This window comes from Anopheles arabiensis, chromosome 3, assembly GCF_016920715.1.
Source record: "Anopheles arabiensis isolate DONGOLA chromosome 3, AaraD3, whole genome shotgun sequence".
Lineage (NCBI taxonomy): Eukaryota > Metazoa > Arthropoda > Insecta > Diptera > Culicidae > Anopheles > Anopheles arabiensis.
The window spans coordinates 33,750,149-33,766,428 of NC_053518.1; the positions used below are offsets into that span (position 1 = coordinate 33,750,149).

General features: G+C 44.9%; 1 protein-coding gene across 10 annotated transcripts in view; it reads left to right on the forward strand.

Annotated features, from left to right (window-relative positions):
* LOC120901592 (CUGBP Elav-like family member 2) overlaps nucleotides 1-16,280 on the forward strand; it is a 293,066-nt gene that overhangs the window by 166,227 nt on the left and 110,559 nt on the right. For all 10 annotated transcript variants that reach the window (XM_040309653.1, XM_040309654.1, XM_040309655.1 and 7 more), the window contains one exon: nucleotides 4,409-4,491. In XM_040309653.1, the coding sequence (XP_040165587.1) occupies nucleotides 4,409-4,491 (83 nt within the window). The remainder of the gene's footprint in view (nucleotides 1-4,408; nucleotides 4,492-16,280) is intronic.

The following is a 16,280-nucleotide window of genomic DNA, read 5'->3' on the forward strand; positions in this document are numbered from 1 at the left end:
ATACCGAACAACAAACAACGATCACTATTTGTATGGGGAAACCCCGTTCCGCCTCCTACACACACACACACACACACACGGTGGTCATTGTCTGGATTGGATGGGGTATAAGAAACACCACTCTCACCCCTTGCTTGGGGACGGGAAGAAACGGATAAGATTGTGATGAGGAGAAATCAAACATTGGACGCCTCCGGTGGTTACACGCGCGTAGCCAGAGAGGGAGAGAGAGCGCGCGCTGCAGTGAAATGGACTTTCAAACAAGGAGTGACCATTGCGGTTGATGACCAACCAGTCCTTCTTCTGGTGCTGGTGATGGTCCTGGTCCCTGGTTCCTGGTGGAGGTAAAGGAAACAAACCCCAGCTCCGTCTCCAAGCCGAAGATTAGTTACTTAATTAGGTTTCGTTCTGGGCAGTGAGCGGGTCGTCTTAACCCAAGACACGATTCCTGCGTAGTCCAGAAGTGGGCCCATACGAAACACGCACACGTTAAATCCGCAACACTCGTTGTACTCGTCGTGCTGCTGGCGGTGGCGTTGGTGGTGATGTTTTCGGTCGTTGCGAGATAATCAATAGAAAACGAAGCAGCTCGTCGTATGACAACGTCCCTCGTAAACGATATCGATACGCATCCCTTTGCAGCCCGAATCTGTGAACTGACAACGTGGGGAGGGGAAAAGGGGGGGAAAACAATCGATCGGAACCACTCTGCTCATTTTCATTAGAACTCATCCTACCTTTGGGAGGAGAGGCTTCCAGAGGTAGAGGTTTGTGTTGTCGAATCCCACTGACGATGATGATGGTGATTGTTTCCGATCTGTTCCGTATCGAAAACCCCACAGACTGAACTGAAGGGGAGAAATGCGAGAACTGGAACCACTCAAAGCATTAAAGGCCTGTCCACTGGTGATTTTGCTGGTGCGCTCTTGTGCCTGTGCGCCTCTCGAGACGGATTGAGACCGATGTGACCGATTTCGTCGTAACTCATCGTTATCGTAAGCTGCTGTTACACGTTTGCTTCTTTATCAAGCTCCGTGACGGTTGCGTACATGGAACTCCGAACCTCGCGGTAATGTGCGCTGGTCAACTAGATAGGTTTCTCCCTTACATTCCCCACTGTCACTTTTGGGAAGAATTGCGTGTAGCAGACGTGCGTGTAATGGGGTAAAGTGAATTAAACGATGGAATTGGAACGAGCTTTCCTTCTGCTGATTGCAACTAAATCCTTCCGATAAGAAGGAATGCTCTGCAACCGTACCGTTAGTTGTGTGTTGTGCTATGTTGTACACACATCCACAAATGGGTTGAGGAGTGTGTGTGTTTGTTTTGTCCTTTGTTGCTAGTGGTTGGTGGACAATTTTCATCTCGAATTCTTTCAACAACCCACTACTATCTTCTATCTTTTCTACCCTCTCTCGACTGACCAATCGATCGATGCAGGTATCTGCTCTCTGTTGCTAAGTGTATACAGATAAAGCGATGAACATACTCTCGCCCATGCAAACAAATCGCCCACACTACTGTACTTACAAATTGGGTGGAAAGTGTACTGTTTACGATATCGTTTTTTTCAAAGCTATTTGCTCTTCGTTGACCAGATATTGCTTATGGTCGACGAGGTGGGTAGTGGGTTTGATTTCTGGCAGGGGAAGTATGGTGAAGAAATGAAGCCATCAAGCACGCAATACACGTTAAGTATGTCTAATTTATTTTTTTATATGACATAATCAGCAACCTCAAATGGACCGACGTTAAATCGTACAAAAACGTAAGAATCACTTGGTGTTAATTTGTTAAGCCTTCTGTATATACAACACATCTTAATACACACGATTTGTATGCAAAAAGCATAACTTAGGGCGTTTTGTATCAAAAAAGCCTTTTGAAAACAGAACGTTCTTCAGCACTAGATTCCATAACTAATTCATTCTTTTTCATTTTTATGTTATGTTGTTTCAATTTTTGCGATTTTTTTGTCTTGTGTGTAAAGTAAAATTCTTAACAACTTAACTTTTTTTTTGGCGAGAAGCATAACTTCAGGCGCATGACATCAGGTGTTGTGTCGCCTTAAATAAGTTGATTTTTTTTACTAAAAATTTATCATGGTTACAGTACATTATCCAGAACAAAGAATACATCTTTAAAACAACCTCGGAAACCCCGTTTGCTCATAAGACCATCTTCTATCAAAAACGTATTTTTATTTTCCACAATATTTATAATATAAATACATAAAATAAAACTTCATATGGCTAAACTTCCATTGAACGCTTTTTTTTTATTTTTCGTTTTCCTAAAATCGAAACAATTACGTTTTTGTTTGATGCGCCTTCTGTACCTACTGAAAAGCTTAATATACACGCTTTGTTTCGCGAGAAGCATACCTTCAGGCGTTTTGTGTCAAATAAACCATTCATTTCGCATCACTAGTTCGTTCATATTTCTATTAAATCATACAGGATGAGATACATTCTCATGAAAAACATGCTCTTTTTCTGTGGAAAAAAATAACCTTTCAAATGTACTCATATGGCAGTTATATAAATAAAATCTTCAAAGAGATAAAGCTATCTTCTGTTGAAAAATTGTTGTTTGTTATTTTTTAAGCTACATGTTATCGCTCATTTTTTCTCAAATCAAACGGATCAAACGATACGTCCGATCCGCACAAACGAATGAGCTTTCGCTCGAATCGGTTCCTTCCGCGAATGCCAGCACCAGGCCACGGTGTGGCGGCGCGGCGCTGCGCACAGCATCCATATATAATTTCAAAATTCATCAGCATTGACGATGAGCGGACGACATATCGCCGCAGGGGCGCTAGCGGCGTTGGTGAAATCCGTTCCGTTCGATCAACAAAATTCCGTACAATAGTCGGGCCTGCTGATTCTGACGCATTTCTCTCTTTTTCTCTCTCCCTGGGTTCTTTTGGGTTGACTTTGTCTCCCGCGTTTTTTTTTTTTTTGCCTCATGACGACTCAGCGTGACAGCTTTACACAAAGGCGGCCAACACAAAACCCGGTCGCCTCGGCCCGGGGTTTCCCCGCCATTCGGGGAGGGTTCATTTTAAGTCAAAGCGCTTCCGCGAACCGCTGTCCGCGTGTGTCCTTGTGTTTGCTGCGATTGAATCTTTTTAATATCCGGTCCACCGGGCGGGCGGCGGGAGTGGACGATGGCGTAAATCCGTCCCCTTGATCCGGTTGTCACTGGATCGCGCACTAAGAGGGTGGCCTCTTTTGTTGGGAACATTGGGGTGAGTTCTTTTTTTTGCGAGCTAGAAGATGATGAAGGAAAGCGAAGAGACCGGAAGGTCATTTTTCTTGAAGCTTTTGGACGCTTTTGGGGTTCCCGCGCAATCTTCTTCGGGGTCAGTCAGGCTTTGGGGTAGTAATCCCCACGCGAAATGGAATCAGAGGAAAAAAATGAGGGGGAGGGATGCTTGGATAAAAGGGATACACATCCATATTCCGTTAGAAATCCAATCATGCTGACATTAAGGGAGGTATTAGCTTTGGCGGAATGATACTCCTTTAGAGCGCAATCATTATTATTAGTTGTATTATTTCGTGCTGGCGTGAACAAAATAATTCTGCAACCAAAGGAGAAGAGCAAGCCGCGCCAACATGTTCACGCTGCTTGTGCTGTTGCTGCTGCTGTGCCGATGTGTTTATGGGTTCGTCGCCTGTTTTCGTAAATCACCTTATTTTTTTAACGAGCGTTAAAGTTAATCCGTTGCGTCAACAAAAAGATCGATGCCGCTGTGTTATATGTTACGTTTGTTATTGTTTTATTTTGCGTGGGGTTTTCTTTCTTCTCTTTTAGTGATAATTTTCCATGTTCCAATGTACTGTGTTTGTGTTTTGCCACGTGTGTGTGTGCGCTCGCCTCTTTGGCTTCTCCGTATGTGAAGCCGATGACGCTGGAATTGTACTACGCTGTACATACTGTTGTTCCGTCTCGCGATCTGTCCTTTTGCCTAATACGTTGGGAGCCGCTTTCCCAATGGGTTTCAATGTGTTCGTTTTGTACATAAAAATAAAGAAACAATGTTACTGTTTGTATATATATCAACTCATAAACACTGACAGTCTTTTCTCCCATCCCTGCTCTCGATTGAACAAAAAAACAAGGCATTTAAACATATACAATCTGACCTATATGTTTTATTGTGTCTTTGTCTGCGCTCCCTCAATCCATTACCTCCCCATATGCAATGTTCTCGACTTCCCCTGTTAATTGTGTGCCAATGGCTTTTTTCCCTAAAAGAAAACAAATCTACAGAGAAGAAAAAACAAAATTTGCGCGCTCGTCTCTACCTGTGCTCCGATCCGTACCAATGTTGTGCCAATGTGTTGTTTTCGTTGCTTTATCGTGCTTTTCTGTTTCCGTCTCTCTACCTCTTCCACAGGGTGCTGTTTTGTGACGTTTTACACTCGCAAGGCTGCGCTCAAGGCGCAGGACGCGCTGCACAACATCAAGACGCTTGTCGGGGTAAGTAGAGTTGCCGATTTACATTTACATGTTTCAGCAGCACGCACAGACAGATACAGAACATCCAGAGCCTGCCACTATCAAATCACTGCTCAAAATATCGACACCATTCTGCCGCTTGCCGTCGATTTCATTCATCCCGTGAGATTTGTTAAACAACAACAAAAAATTTTTGTTCTATGTACTGCCGACCAGTCCAAAGTGCGTCTCGCTATGTTCCTTTCCCATGCGGCGACCATCGTTTTTTGATGATTATTCGTTCAGTGTAAACCTCCGTGTATTCGTTTGTGTGTGTGTCGTGTATTTGCGTACGTCAAAGTCAAAGTCTTTTTGTGGCGTCCTGTGGTGCGTCCCATGTCGACGTCCCTCTATGGTGTGTTGCTGACCACACAACCATTGCTGCACCTAAGCACTCGTCACAGCTTTAACCAGAGCTTCTAAATCCGGCAAAAAAAACAAGAGCGAGAGCTTTACATCATCGGTTCATTGTAAACTGCAACGCCGCTGTCAGGCTTACGCGCGCTCTCTGCCAGCTAGCTGGTTGCGAAATATCATCAGCACCATATGTTCTACCATTCGCGAGCACGGGGCAGTAATATCTAGCTTATCACAGCGTTTGTTAGTGTACGGGCGGGGGGAGAGTGCACCAAGTCAGTCAAACAAATCTTTTACTACGACCGCCGTGTTTGCTGCACTGTTGTAAAGCAGAATGAAAGCTTCTTTAAACATTTATGTAGCAAAAGCACACAACGGGAGTGGAAGATCTCGGCTTATATGGTCGAGAAACATCGGGGAGGGGAGGGGAAACACGGAATGTGTGTGTGTGTGGTGATGACACTGTCAAGTGCTGGATGGATGAATTGGACGAGTGTGGTGTGCACTATTCAACGGCTGGTGTGCTTATCTGTCCGCTTTGCCTGAGCAGCTATCAACGGGGAGCTGCCAAATCGCATGGTCGTGTTTTACCTTGCCCGATAAAATGGGAGAAGGAATGTGCAACGTAGCCCTGTGTTTTTTTTTTTTGCGTACAGCTCTGTGTGCCGATGAAGTAACGATGGAACTGACGAACCTGGGGTTTTTTTTTCTTCGGGGTTGTTAAATTCATGTCATTCTCATCACTTTTTAGCGAGCATTTGGCGCATAGAACAAGCGGACCAACGGTCAGACAAATCAATTGTGATGAGAGAGAGTAGGAAAAAAGCGCTCCACAAATACACAGAAAGTCACTTCGCTCCATCACTGTCAGGCGCGTACTTGTAAGCAGCAGCAGTGGATGGATGGGAGCCACATGATTGATGCAAGTACAACGGAAGCCAGAGTGTAGAAAGCTATCAACATCGCAAAATGAAATGCAAAAAAAAACTGGTCTGAAAACTTGTCGGTAGGGGCAAGAGGGAAACCATCAGTGTTTTACGATTTGTTCGTAATATTTTATTAAATCCTATGTTACGTGACATTGTATGATTCTTTAGCGCCCAAATGCAGGCAAACAAGATGACATGCTCCCGAAAGTATGCAACAGTTATTACAAAATGTGTTTAGTCAGCTTCGTTTGTCAGCTTGCGTTTCAAAACAAGATTCGAGAACGAGGTTTTTAATAAAAAAAAATCGAGAACTATAGAGTTTTTAATGAATGAATATAACATAGAAAAGGGGTAGGAGCATAAAGCGATGCTAGTAGATATCTCAACGTCTGCTTATTTTCTCGTTTATTTAGCCAGCGAGAACACTGTTAGTAGCTATAACAAAGCATGGACGAGCTTGCTTATAACGTGACCGTGCATTAATACATATTATAGCATGACAAGTCTAAAAAAACGAGTGAAAATGATTGAACACACGGTTGGGCTGTGTATGCGCCTTAATTTAGGCAAACGTGTTGTAACACTCCTGAAAGTATGCAATATGTATTACAAATAGTGTTCAATATTGCTGTTTAAAACAAAATATAGGGTTTTCATACCTGAAAACAAGTTTTAACTTTAATTTTCCTCTTTTTATGTTTTAAACAAACCAAAAAAATATTTAAGGTTGATACATCTAAAAAAAAAGACTGATAGAGAACGAAACCTGAGGGGAAGAGTAAAGACTAACAGCCATGCTAATGAATACCTCAACGCCTGATCATACCAGCACCGAACAAAGCTTCATCGAGCTTGCTCCTAGTGACGTGCTGTCATGTGAAAAATTCTTTAGAAACTCTCCGTTTTTGCTTACAACCCCAGCGGCACACGCAGACACATCAAAAGCGTGATCGTTGCGCGCCAAAACCCCTTTCTTTGTGAGCCGTTTTTTCCTCTTTGACACGCGGCAAGTAATCATCTTTTGAGCGCGTTTGAAGGTGTCCAAGCGCACCAAAGCCCTTGATGAGTTAGGTTACTTTTTTGCGTATGAAAAGCGCGACTCGCGACTAAATCACGGCTAAATCCCTGTCAACCACGGCGGTGAACCTAAAGGATGACACACGCTGATGATGATGATGCCTTGTCGTTGGGTTGGGAGCTTTCAATAATTCATGGATATTGATTTTTGGTTTTTTTGTCTGGTGGACCTCAACACAATCCATGGGGTGCACTAGTCCTCCCCTTGTTTTGTAGTGGCATCATGTGGTAGCAGCAGCTGTGTCCTGTCAACAAAACGGCTTTCCCAGTTGACGACAGCTTTAGCCTTGGTGTGTTGGTAGGGTGTGTCATCGAATTGTTATGTTTTCTAGAATAGAAAAACTTTTCCCCAATCATACACGAACACATACCGTGCCACCCGTCGCAACAGTTTTCGTTGGATTTGTGGGCAAAGTCTTTCGATTTAACAACCTCACTCAGCAAAGCCCATCGTGGAAGGTATATTGAAACAAAACAAACTATCGAACAAAGTATGTTGAACGTTTCACCAAACTGTGTCCCTGAAGTGATGAAGCCGGGCTCAAACCAGGATATGCTTGATCCATTCCATCGGTACACTTCCCTCATAGCGAGTTCACATCCACCAAACCAGGAACGAATATTTCTGTGCAAGTGAAGGCTCTGGAGCAAAAAAAAAAAAAGGAAAATCGAAACAACTTGCTCACATCATTATTAAACAGCAAATATTGAAAAGTTTGTCCGATAGCGTGTCATGCTTTCACCGTCTCAATCACTCCACCGACTGCTGGCAGGCGACCGAAAAAAACGAACGAATATTACAACACTGACTGATACACCACCAAAGCGCAGCTCGTTTCACTTTATCCCAACCAAAACAAAAAAATCAACTCCACAGAGTGCTTCACGCGACCACCACACACCGGAAATCCGGGCCCTTTTCGCCCTTGAAGCCTTGCTAAGCGAGATATAGTGTACGGTTTATGGGAACGAAAAAAAAAGCTCAACACTCATTTATTCCAACACCCGTCCTGTTGACTTGCGATTTTTGGCTAGCGTGCTGGAAAAATTCTTTCCAAACAGCCGCGCCACGGTGGGTGGTTGATGATGATTTGATCCTGTTCGGAGCAGCGGAAGCATCACTTCGTTCCCTAGCATCAGAGAGTAATTTGGCCGGTTCCCGGGAAGTGCTTCTGGAGTTTCTCAATAATCAAAGCACATCGATGACTGTACTCAAAAGCGGCGAGAAGGTTGGAAACAAAAAAAAACAACAGTCATTTGAATGCAGCCACATACTTACACGTGAAGCTCGTGTAAGTGCGCGTCCGGAAAACATGGTTCGCTCGCATCACAGCAACTTCAACAGGAAAAGGTTTAGCAGCAGCGTAGCTGAGGTTCGATGTCGAGCATTGATGAAAGCAAAATGAAAATCCCTGCCAAATCATTTACCCACCACCACCACCACGGCCACCATCATATCGGAAATAGCGGGCCGAAAAGGCAGTGGATGAAGCAGTGCGAGTGTTTTTGAATGTACGGAGCATCATATTTCCTTTCTGCAGCTGGCTCTCCAATGATGTGCGCTGCGATGCTGCTCGAACGTTGTGAGGCTGACAAGGAAAAAAAAATAAAAACTAGATTTTTCCCTTTTTCCTTATCGATTTTCTTTGTTTGTGCTGGCCCACATCGACGGAGGATCCACTTAGGTTCGACAGAAACGACACGGGGAAGCTGTGGGTGAGCGTTGCTACTACCTGCATACAAGCTCCACAGCAGCCCCTTAAGTTGATCCTTCAAATCACCGTAATTTTATATTAATACACATCCAGTCTCATATTCGCGGCCACACCCCCACCGACGGTTCTTTAATCTACGAAAAAGCACTGATTTTCACTTCCTTTACACTACGCTACACTGCTGGATCAGCACATCAACTTCCGTGCACTGGTTTTCGACTACGACTTTGCGTATTGAATGGCGTATCCGTTTGCGTTTTGCAGCAAACGGCATAAGCTCGACGAACTCGAGATACATACACGCTGGGCGGGAGTATTAGCACCTTTTGCATTACCGGATTCTTTCTCCCCCCGTTTTTCTTGCTTGTTTGTAGGGAAATGGTTCATCAAAGACACATTCAAGGCATCAGGAGAAAGGACGGAAATTTGCAAAACGATGAACCATCCTTTACCGCCCCCCCGGGTGCGTCATTTGGGAAAAGCTTTTCACCATCATCACTTCTGCTGGGGGTGGGTTTGATGCGTGTGTGGCTGTGTGTGTGTGGTGTAGCGACACGGAGTATTTTCCATTTTCCATCGATGTTCGATGGCGAATTTTCCATTCCACAAAAGTTTGAAATGGCCCCTCACAATGTCTAAAAACGGACAGCTTGAGAAACCGGATGTGAAACTCATTTCACTCATTTCACCAGCCAGGCGTCTACTTTTAGGTTTGGTATCATTTATTTATTTTTTTTAACCGAACAGATGCCGACAAAGCTTCATTCTCCGGGTTCGATAGCCTTTTGTTGGGAGAGGCTACGTTTTTGAGCTTTCTGGGAATAAGCAGCGAAACGTTCCGTTTTTGTACAGCAATCTTCGAAAGGCGAGTGATGTGCGGATAGCATAACTTGGGGCGTATTAGCATAATTTGGTGTGTATGCAATCTACTTGCCATAACACAGCTAACAAACATCGGACAGAGGTTTATAATGCGTTTTTAAACTATTTACAAAGATTATTTTAAACTTGTGTAGTATCTTTAAGCGTAAATAAGCTTTTTTCATTAGTATTCAGCTTTTGATAAAAACAGATACTATCCGCATCGTGAAAATAGTTGTTAGTCGAGTGCTAAATCGCTTGCAACGACCAACAAATCTGCCTTTAATTGTTGTTCAATCACAAAAAAACGAAAAAAAGCTACAAAATCCCACACTGACATGAGTGGTCATCGCGTGGGAGGGCTGTCCTATTATGTCTAAACCCTCACTCTCTCTCCACACCGTCATGAAAACGAATTAAGTAATTAGCAACGGACGGGTGTTGCACCAACACAGCGCACCCCGAGGGCTGGAGAAGCGTTTGTGATCCGCGGTGACACACACACACAACGCCTCCATCATCATCATCATCATCATCCACATCAACACGACCGGTAGTGATTTTGCATGTTGCACCTTCCGGAAGGTGTGGCGGCCTGGTAGTCCAGTGTGCAACAAACTGTAAAATTGATCGAAGCTGTGTGGAAATTAAACTTTAATCGATCTATTATTTTCAATTTACATAATCATAATCGTTTAAACTCATAATCAGTCGACTCTGCTTCGTGATGTGCAATTGCACGCGGGAGGATGGGGCGACAGGATGCTCGCTACGCAGAGCGTTTGTTTGACCGATCGTGTGCTGGATCGCGTCCCGGATGCACTAGCAAGCTGAAAAGTGTGTGTTGGTGATAATCCACTGCCAGCTGGCTGTTGGCTGTACGAAACGGACAGATGGGTTGAGAATGTTTTTCAAGGGTAGTCTCGATGTGGAGTCTCTCTGGACATCACGACCTGTTTCAGTACGAACCAACCATGAACGAGCGTGTGTTTATGTGTGGCTTCGATGGATGGCACACGGAGTTGAAAATTAATTGCTTTCCGTGGGGCGCTGTTGTTTTGATGCGTCGAGTGTGGGTTTTAGGTATGAAATGGAGTGAGTTTTGCATACTTTTGGGCGTGGAATTTCGATACATTTTCTGCTAAATCTAACCAGCTAGAAACTCTCAAATATTCATCAAAACATAAGCCACTGATGCTCTCAAACAAATAGACCAAAAATGTTAATACTTTTTGGGACCTGTCCAGCTCAAAAAAAAAAAACAAAAGGCCAGTCAGCACCGAAAAATGCCATCATTTCTCAGCTCACAAAGAGGCTCAGGCACCAAAGAAATGACCACTGCAGAGCGTTGGCATGCTTTAGACTTTCATTTTGCAAGAAAAACTCATTTACACACCCGCTTTCGCTACGAAACCAATCGCCTGGAAGGGATGATTGAAAGGAAACAGTGTTTCCGTGTATGTGTGCTTAAGCGAAAATGGATAAAAATCATCCTCCGAAAGTGTCGGGAGTGTGTCGGAACCAGCAGTGCTGTGCGGCATGAATAAGTGCTTGAGTCGTGTTTGAGTTTCTGAAATAGCAAAAAACGAACCAACCCAACTGCGCGCTCGGTAAACGAGGAAGTGGATAAGATGAATGACACCTAAATGCATTTTCATTAACTCTCCTCCAGTGCCTTTGCTCTTCTTTTGTGTGAGTGTATATAGCCAACACATACACACACACACATACCTTTGGTTCATCAATTGCTGAAAAAGAAGCGGAGATGATGGTTTGGGGTAAAACACTGCTGGCACTATATTTTGTGCCACCATCATGCAATCCCGCTCCTTCCCGGATGTGAGCAGTTCAAAGATTCATTTGAATACCGACTTGCTTGAATGCGACAAATTTGCTACCGAAGCACACCGAAGCTGCTGCAGCATCAGCTCTTGTGCCTTGGTAGTTAAAAGGTACGGTTTTAGCTTCCTTTTTTCTCTCTCTCTCTCTCTCTCTCTCTCTCTCTCTCTCTCTCTCTCTCTCTCTCTCTCTCTCTGCTGTCACCGCTGGTTCCTTTTTCACCGTGTGCAGCGTCACGGGGGCGGCAAACGACTGCTATGAACGCTCCGGTGAAGGATGGGTTGCGAGCAGGTATTAAGATAGGTATGCGATGCTTTAGATTGTGATGATACCGCTTCAAAACTCAGGTGTGCTTCCTTCGGCTTTTATCGGGCTTTTTTTTTCAGCAGCTTTAGCGACCACCTTTTATTTTTATGGTATCAACATCTGGTTGTGCTAATTCGCTTTTTGACATCTCATTTATTTGGTTTATGATGTTCCTATTAAATCGTGTTGATGCATAAATTCAACACTTTATGATGTCATTTTATAAAATAACGCTTTTAAGTTTTTTTATATTAAAGAAAAAAAATCTCATTAAGAAATGCTTAAAAATGAATTTAATTAATTTCATGAAAAAATTATCCAATATTTCCAAATCTCACCACATCGCTCAATAATTCGCACCCAGTGTGCCACTTCCTTCCGTATGCAAGCGCTACGCCGGTTGCATACGACCAGGCGCTTCGCCACTCAACCGTGCCTCACACGTACGCCCGGTTTGCATAGCGCCTGGGCGCGTGCGGTGCAAAGATTGAAGAGTAATTTGCGATAAATTTAGCTGTTGAAAAACGATTATGTTCTAATTTTATCAGCACATTGCCGCGCCGGTTGCAACCATCACCGGTGAATGTGTGCAATGAGGGGCGTCCCTTCTTTCGAGTGATCTCGCCCCATTTCTTCCGCCATTGCTCTACAGCGGAGCGGGACACAATCTGTTCAGCTGCAGCGATCATCATCTTCATCAAGGCGACGATGCTGTGTCTTCGTGTTTGAACTTTCTAATGAAGGTTGGCGCGTACTCTGTTGGAAATGTTGGAAATGTTAAGTTAAGCGTCCGTTGATACACACCGTAAACGCACTGTAGTCTATTTTCGGGGAGATAAGGCAAACGATGAAGAAATGTGTGTGTGTGTGTCCCAGAGAATCAAACCATCCTTTTCTCCTTATCGTTCTTCTCTGGTGTGGTGTTGGAAAAGCTTTTGAAAATTTGCTACAGCTTCTTCAGAGCGCACTAAACCCCCACACACTAACCGTTGGAGATTCTTTTGCACATAAAATCGGTTAAAATGCTGGCCCAGTTGCCAGTTTTGAGCCGGTGGTAATTTGCTTAAAGGCTTCATCGATTCCCGGGGCCGTCCTTGGTTGGTGCTTGAGTGAACCTTTCCCATAATTTGCAGCATTGCGGCAGCATTCCTTTTTTTGTTGCTAGCGTCGTTCCCCTTATCTATGGCCGGCCAGCTGGCAGGGCTGTTTTGAAGTGGGACCACAGCTACTGAAACGCCTGAAATCAGACACTATGACCGACCGATCGGTGTGTGCGCTCCTTTTGAGGAAAGGGAAGAGATTGTGGCTGTGTGTGCCACACATGTGGAATTTATTTAAACTTCTAAACAGCTTCTTCAGCCTCATCCGAACTAACGAACGATATCGTGCAGCAGCCGGGTTTGGCGTGAGCCTTTATCGAACCCTCTCGGCCCAGCCATCAGTCGAACCTCGAGAAAGGCAACCCAAACCCAGTTCCGCTTCTTCTCGCATTTTGATGCAGGCAATTCTGAAGGGGTTTAAATAGCACAACAGCACAACAACAGCGACAGGAGCTCTGGGGGGGGGGGATGGACCATTAACCGGAAACCCCGTCCGAAGAAGAACTAGCCAGCGGGCAATCGGGAGCAACGAGACCAAAATGAAGCCATTACGGTTTAGAGTCAGGGTAAGTGTGCACGATACGAAAGTAGAAATTACTGCCCCAAATCATCCCGGCAAACAACAAAAAAGGTTTGGAGCAGGGTGCCGATAATGCCGAAGAAAATGAGCAGCAACTTAGAACAGTGTGTTTCTGCACCATCTTCCCGACGCCTGGACGGACGGCCAAAAGCGCAACGGGATCCTTCCCAATACCTCCATGGCATGGCTTCTGGTGTCATAATCGTGCAATTATTTCCTCCGTTTCACGAGCGTCAAGTGGGTTTTTCGGTGGAGCATGGTACCAGCGCTTGCCAAGTGTACCCTCGGCGCCGATTTTCACAACAAGAGGTGATAATTCTTGAGAGAGTGGGAAGTTTTCATCTTCAGACAAAGACAAAGATCGACATGAGGCAGCCTGGAATGGACAAAAAAAAAAACCCCGAAGCCTTTAGCATTAGCGTTCAAACGTGTGTGTGTGAAGGAACTAGACGACGAACCCAGGTCTTCCCGCGTATCCCGGATATGGTTGCAATATGGCCATTAAAATTCATTTTTATATCTCCCAGGTGAGGGAATTAACGGCAATAACACTTGCCGACGGGTCTTTGGGGCTTGCTCGGGAGCTCCCTCCATATACACACTCACAGTACCGGATCTCCCCTAGCAGTCTAGACGGCGACCACTGATGAACGGCCAAACCAAAATGATTGTTTTAAGAGGAGAGTGGTTGCAATACAATAAAAAACGCGCTGTACTAATACGAACGATATTCCGGTACGTTCTTTGTGTTGGCTCTCGATTGAGTGGACGCTTGGAAAATTCCCACTCAACAACAACAAAACATCCCAAACAAACTACCTACAACATTCTATCTAATCAACCCAAAGAGTGAACGGGGATTTTCGGTTCTCTGCCTGTGTCGCGTTCGCGTACCGACTTCAGAGAGGCAGCAATCATCATCAACCCCAGAGCGGGGGAAGTCTTTTATGCATATGTGAAGAGCGCGCATTACGTCGCATTTTAAAACCCCAAACTCCTGATGACACCCGGAATCGCGCTCAAAGGACGAGTGTCTGTGTGTCTGTGCAAAAGGATAACTCCCTTTGTGGTGGTGGTAGAAATCCTGTTAATCCTTTGCGGGTAGGATTTTGGGGAGAGAGTATGTATGGCGCGAGGATTATATGGGCAACACATCTTCTTTTCCCATCAATGTTGTCCTTCCAGTGTCCGAGAGTGGACAGAGTTTGGATAGAATTGAGTGTGTGTGCACACACACACACATATACACCAGGTCGTGTATGTCCAGGCATTGTCGATTGTCGACGATGGCACCTCAAAAACCCCCACTGGCTGCACCATTGGGACTCGGAGAGCGAGACAACAGCCGGACAGTAGAAGCGTGTGTGACCGGTTTTCTAACACGACGTCGAGATTTCTCCACCCAAGCCTCGACGATGTGTGCCAACGATTCTGCAGCGATGCGCTCTAATAGAATTTAATCTGTCTCGTATTTATATTTGGATTCTCTTGCCCCCGTCCCCGAACAGCTCGCCAGGAGCGATTGCAAGGGACCAGAAGAGAAGGCAGAGAAGGGTAGGCAAAGGACCCGAGGACACTGCTCTACTCCAGGGAATCTCTTCAGAAAATTCTGGAGCACAAGGTGGAGTGTTGGTGATAGTAGTAGTGGTAGAGTGAAGAACCGATTATTATGCTACCAACTCGTTGCGCAGTAGAGGTGACATTTCGATTCCGATTCCGACGTGTAGTCGTGTCGTTCCTTCAAACCCTCCCAACACAATGCATAGATCGGTGAGGGTGGAAGGTTGGTGACTTGTGACGACGCACTGCCGGTGCTATATGTGCTTAAGGATATGGTCCCTGCAGGCAAACCGGCAAGAGTGACCTGTTGCTGGGTCCAACACACTTTTCAGCTACGCAAGCGGCAGAGACACACATATACCTCTAGTATGTAGAGTCTTGCCGTCTATTTCCCCTCGAAGTTCTTGCCACTCTCATACATCTGAATGCAACCAAACACACACATACTCACACACAAGCACGCTTTTCTCTCCCAGTTTTGCCAGCCTCTGTGTGTCGTGTGACCCCGTAATTGGCTTCTAAGCCGATGGGTATTTTCCATTTTAATCCCTTCATAAGCTTGTTTTCTGTGCAATTGTTGCTCCTGCACGACTACTGCCCCCGGGCAGTCGGGCTCGAACGGAACGAGCCCCGATTGTCTTTGTTAGGTGGTGGTCGAGCCCGTTCAGCAAAAGGGGTTTTCATACAAGAGCGGAGATGATGTAGGATAGGCTTAAATTGAAGCTTTAATAAATTAAAAAGCGGGAGATAACTGGTGAAGAAATATATACCTTTGGCAGCTGTTTTTTGGGCTGAGCTTGTTGTGGGGTCAGTTTCCACAAGCTCTCAGCACTCGCACTTATAAGGCGCTTAGTGAGACTTTCTCATCTATTTATAATAAATGCAGCAGCTACAGCATTCGAGCTATACAAGTTCTTGGAGTGCATATCCATAGATTGTCACCAAACAGACCATCCATCTGTAGCATAAAGTCTTACTTGGAATAAGATAAAAAACGCACACTATAAGGAGCTTTTAATTGCAATCACCACACACACATGACACGATATAAAGCAACTCAAGTGAGCGCAAAACCCTCGAGCTTTAAGCACGGTGGGCTTTAACCTTCATGATGTGTGCAGCATAACCACCGTAAGCGTATCCTGTACTATCATACCTGAAACACCGCTATTACCTCAACGCTCGTTAGCAGCGCTATCGGAGATGGGAGGCAGCTTTTAAGCAGCATCTGACGGGGAGCCTTAATTAGCCTCTTAAAGCGGGAAAAAGGCTTAGGTAAAACTGCAAGGCTCGTTTTATCTCACGCTGCTCTTCCTCTTTCTTGATGAAACAGGTTCTAGCTGGATGATGCACCATGTAATAATCTTGTCTGGAGGTGGTACCGAGCTTGACAAGGAAACAAAAATTGGTAACATATCGGAAGGATCGGCTTGACTGCTTTCACAAA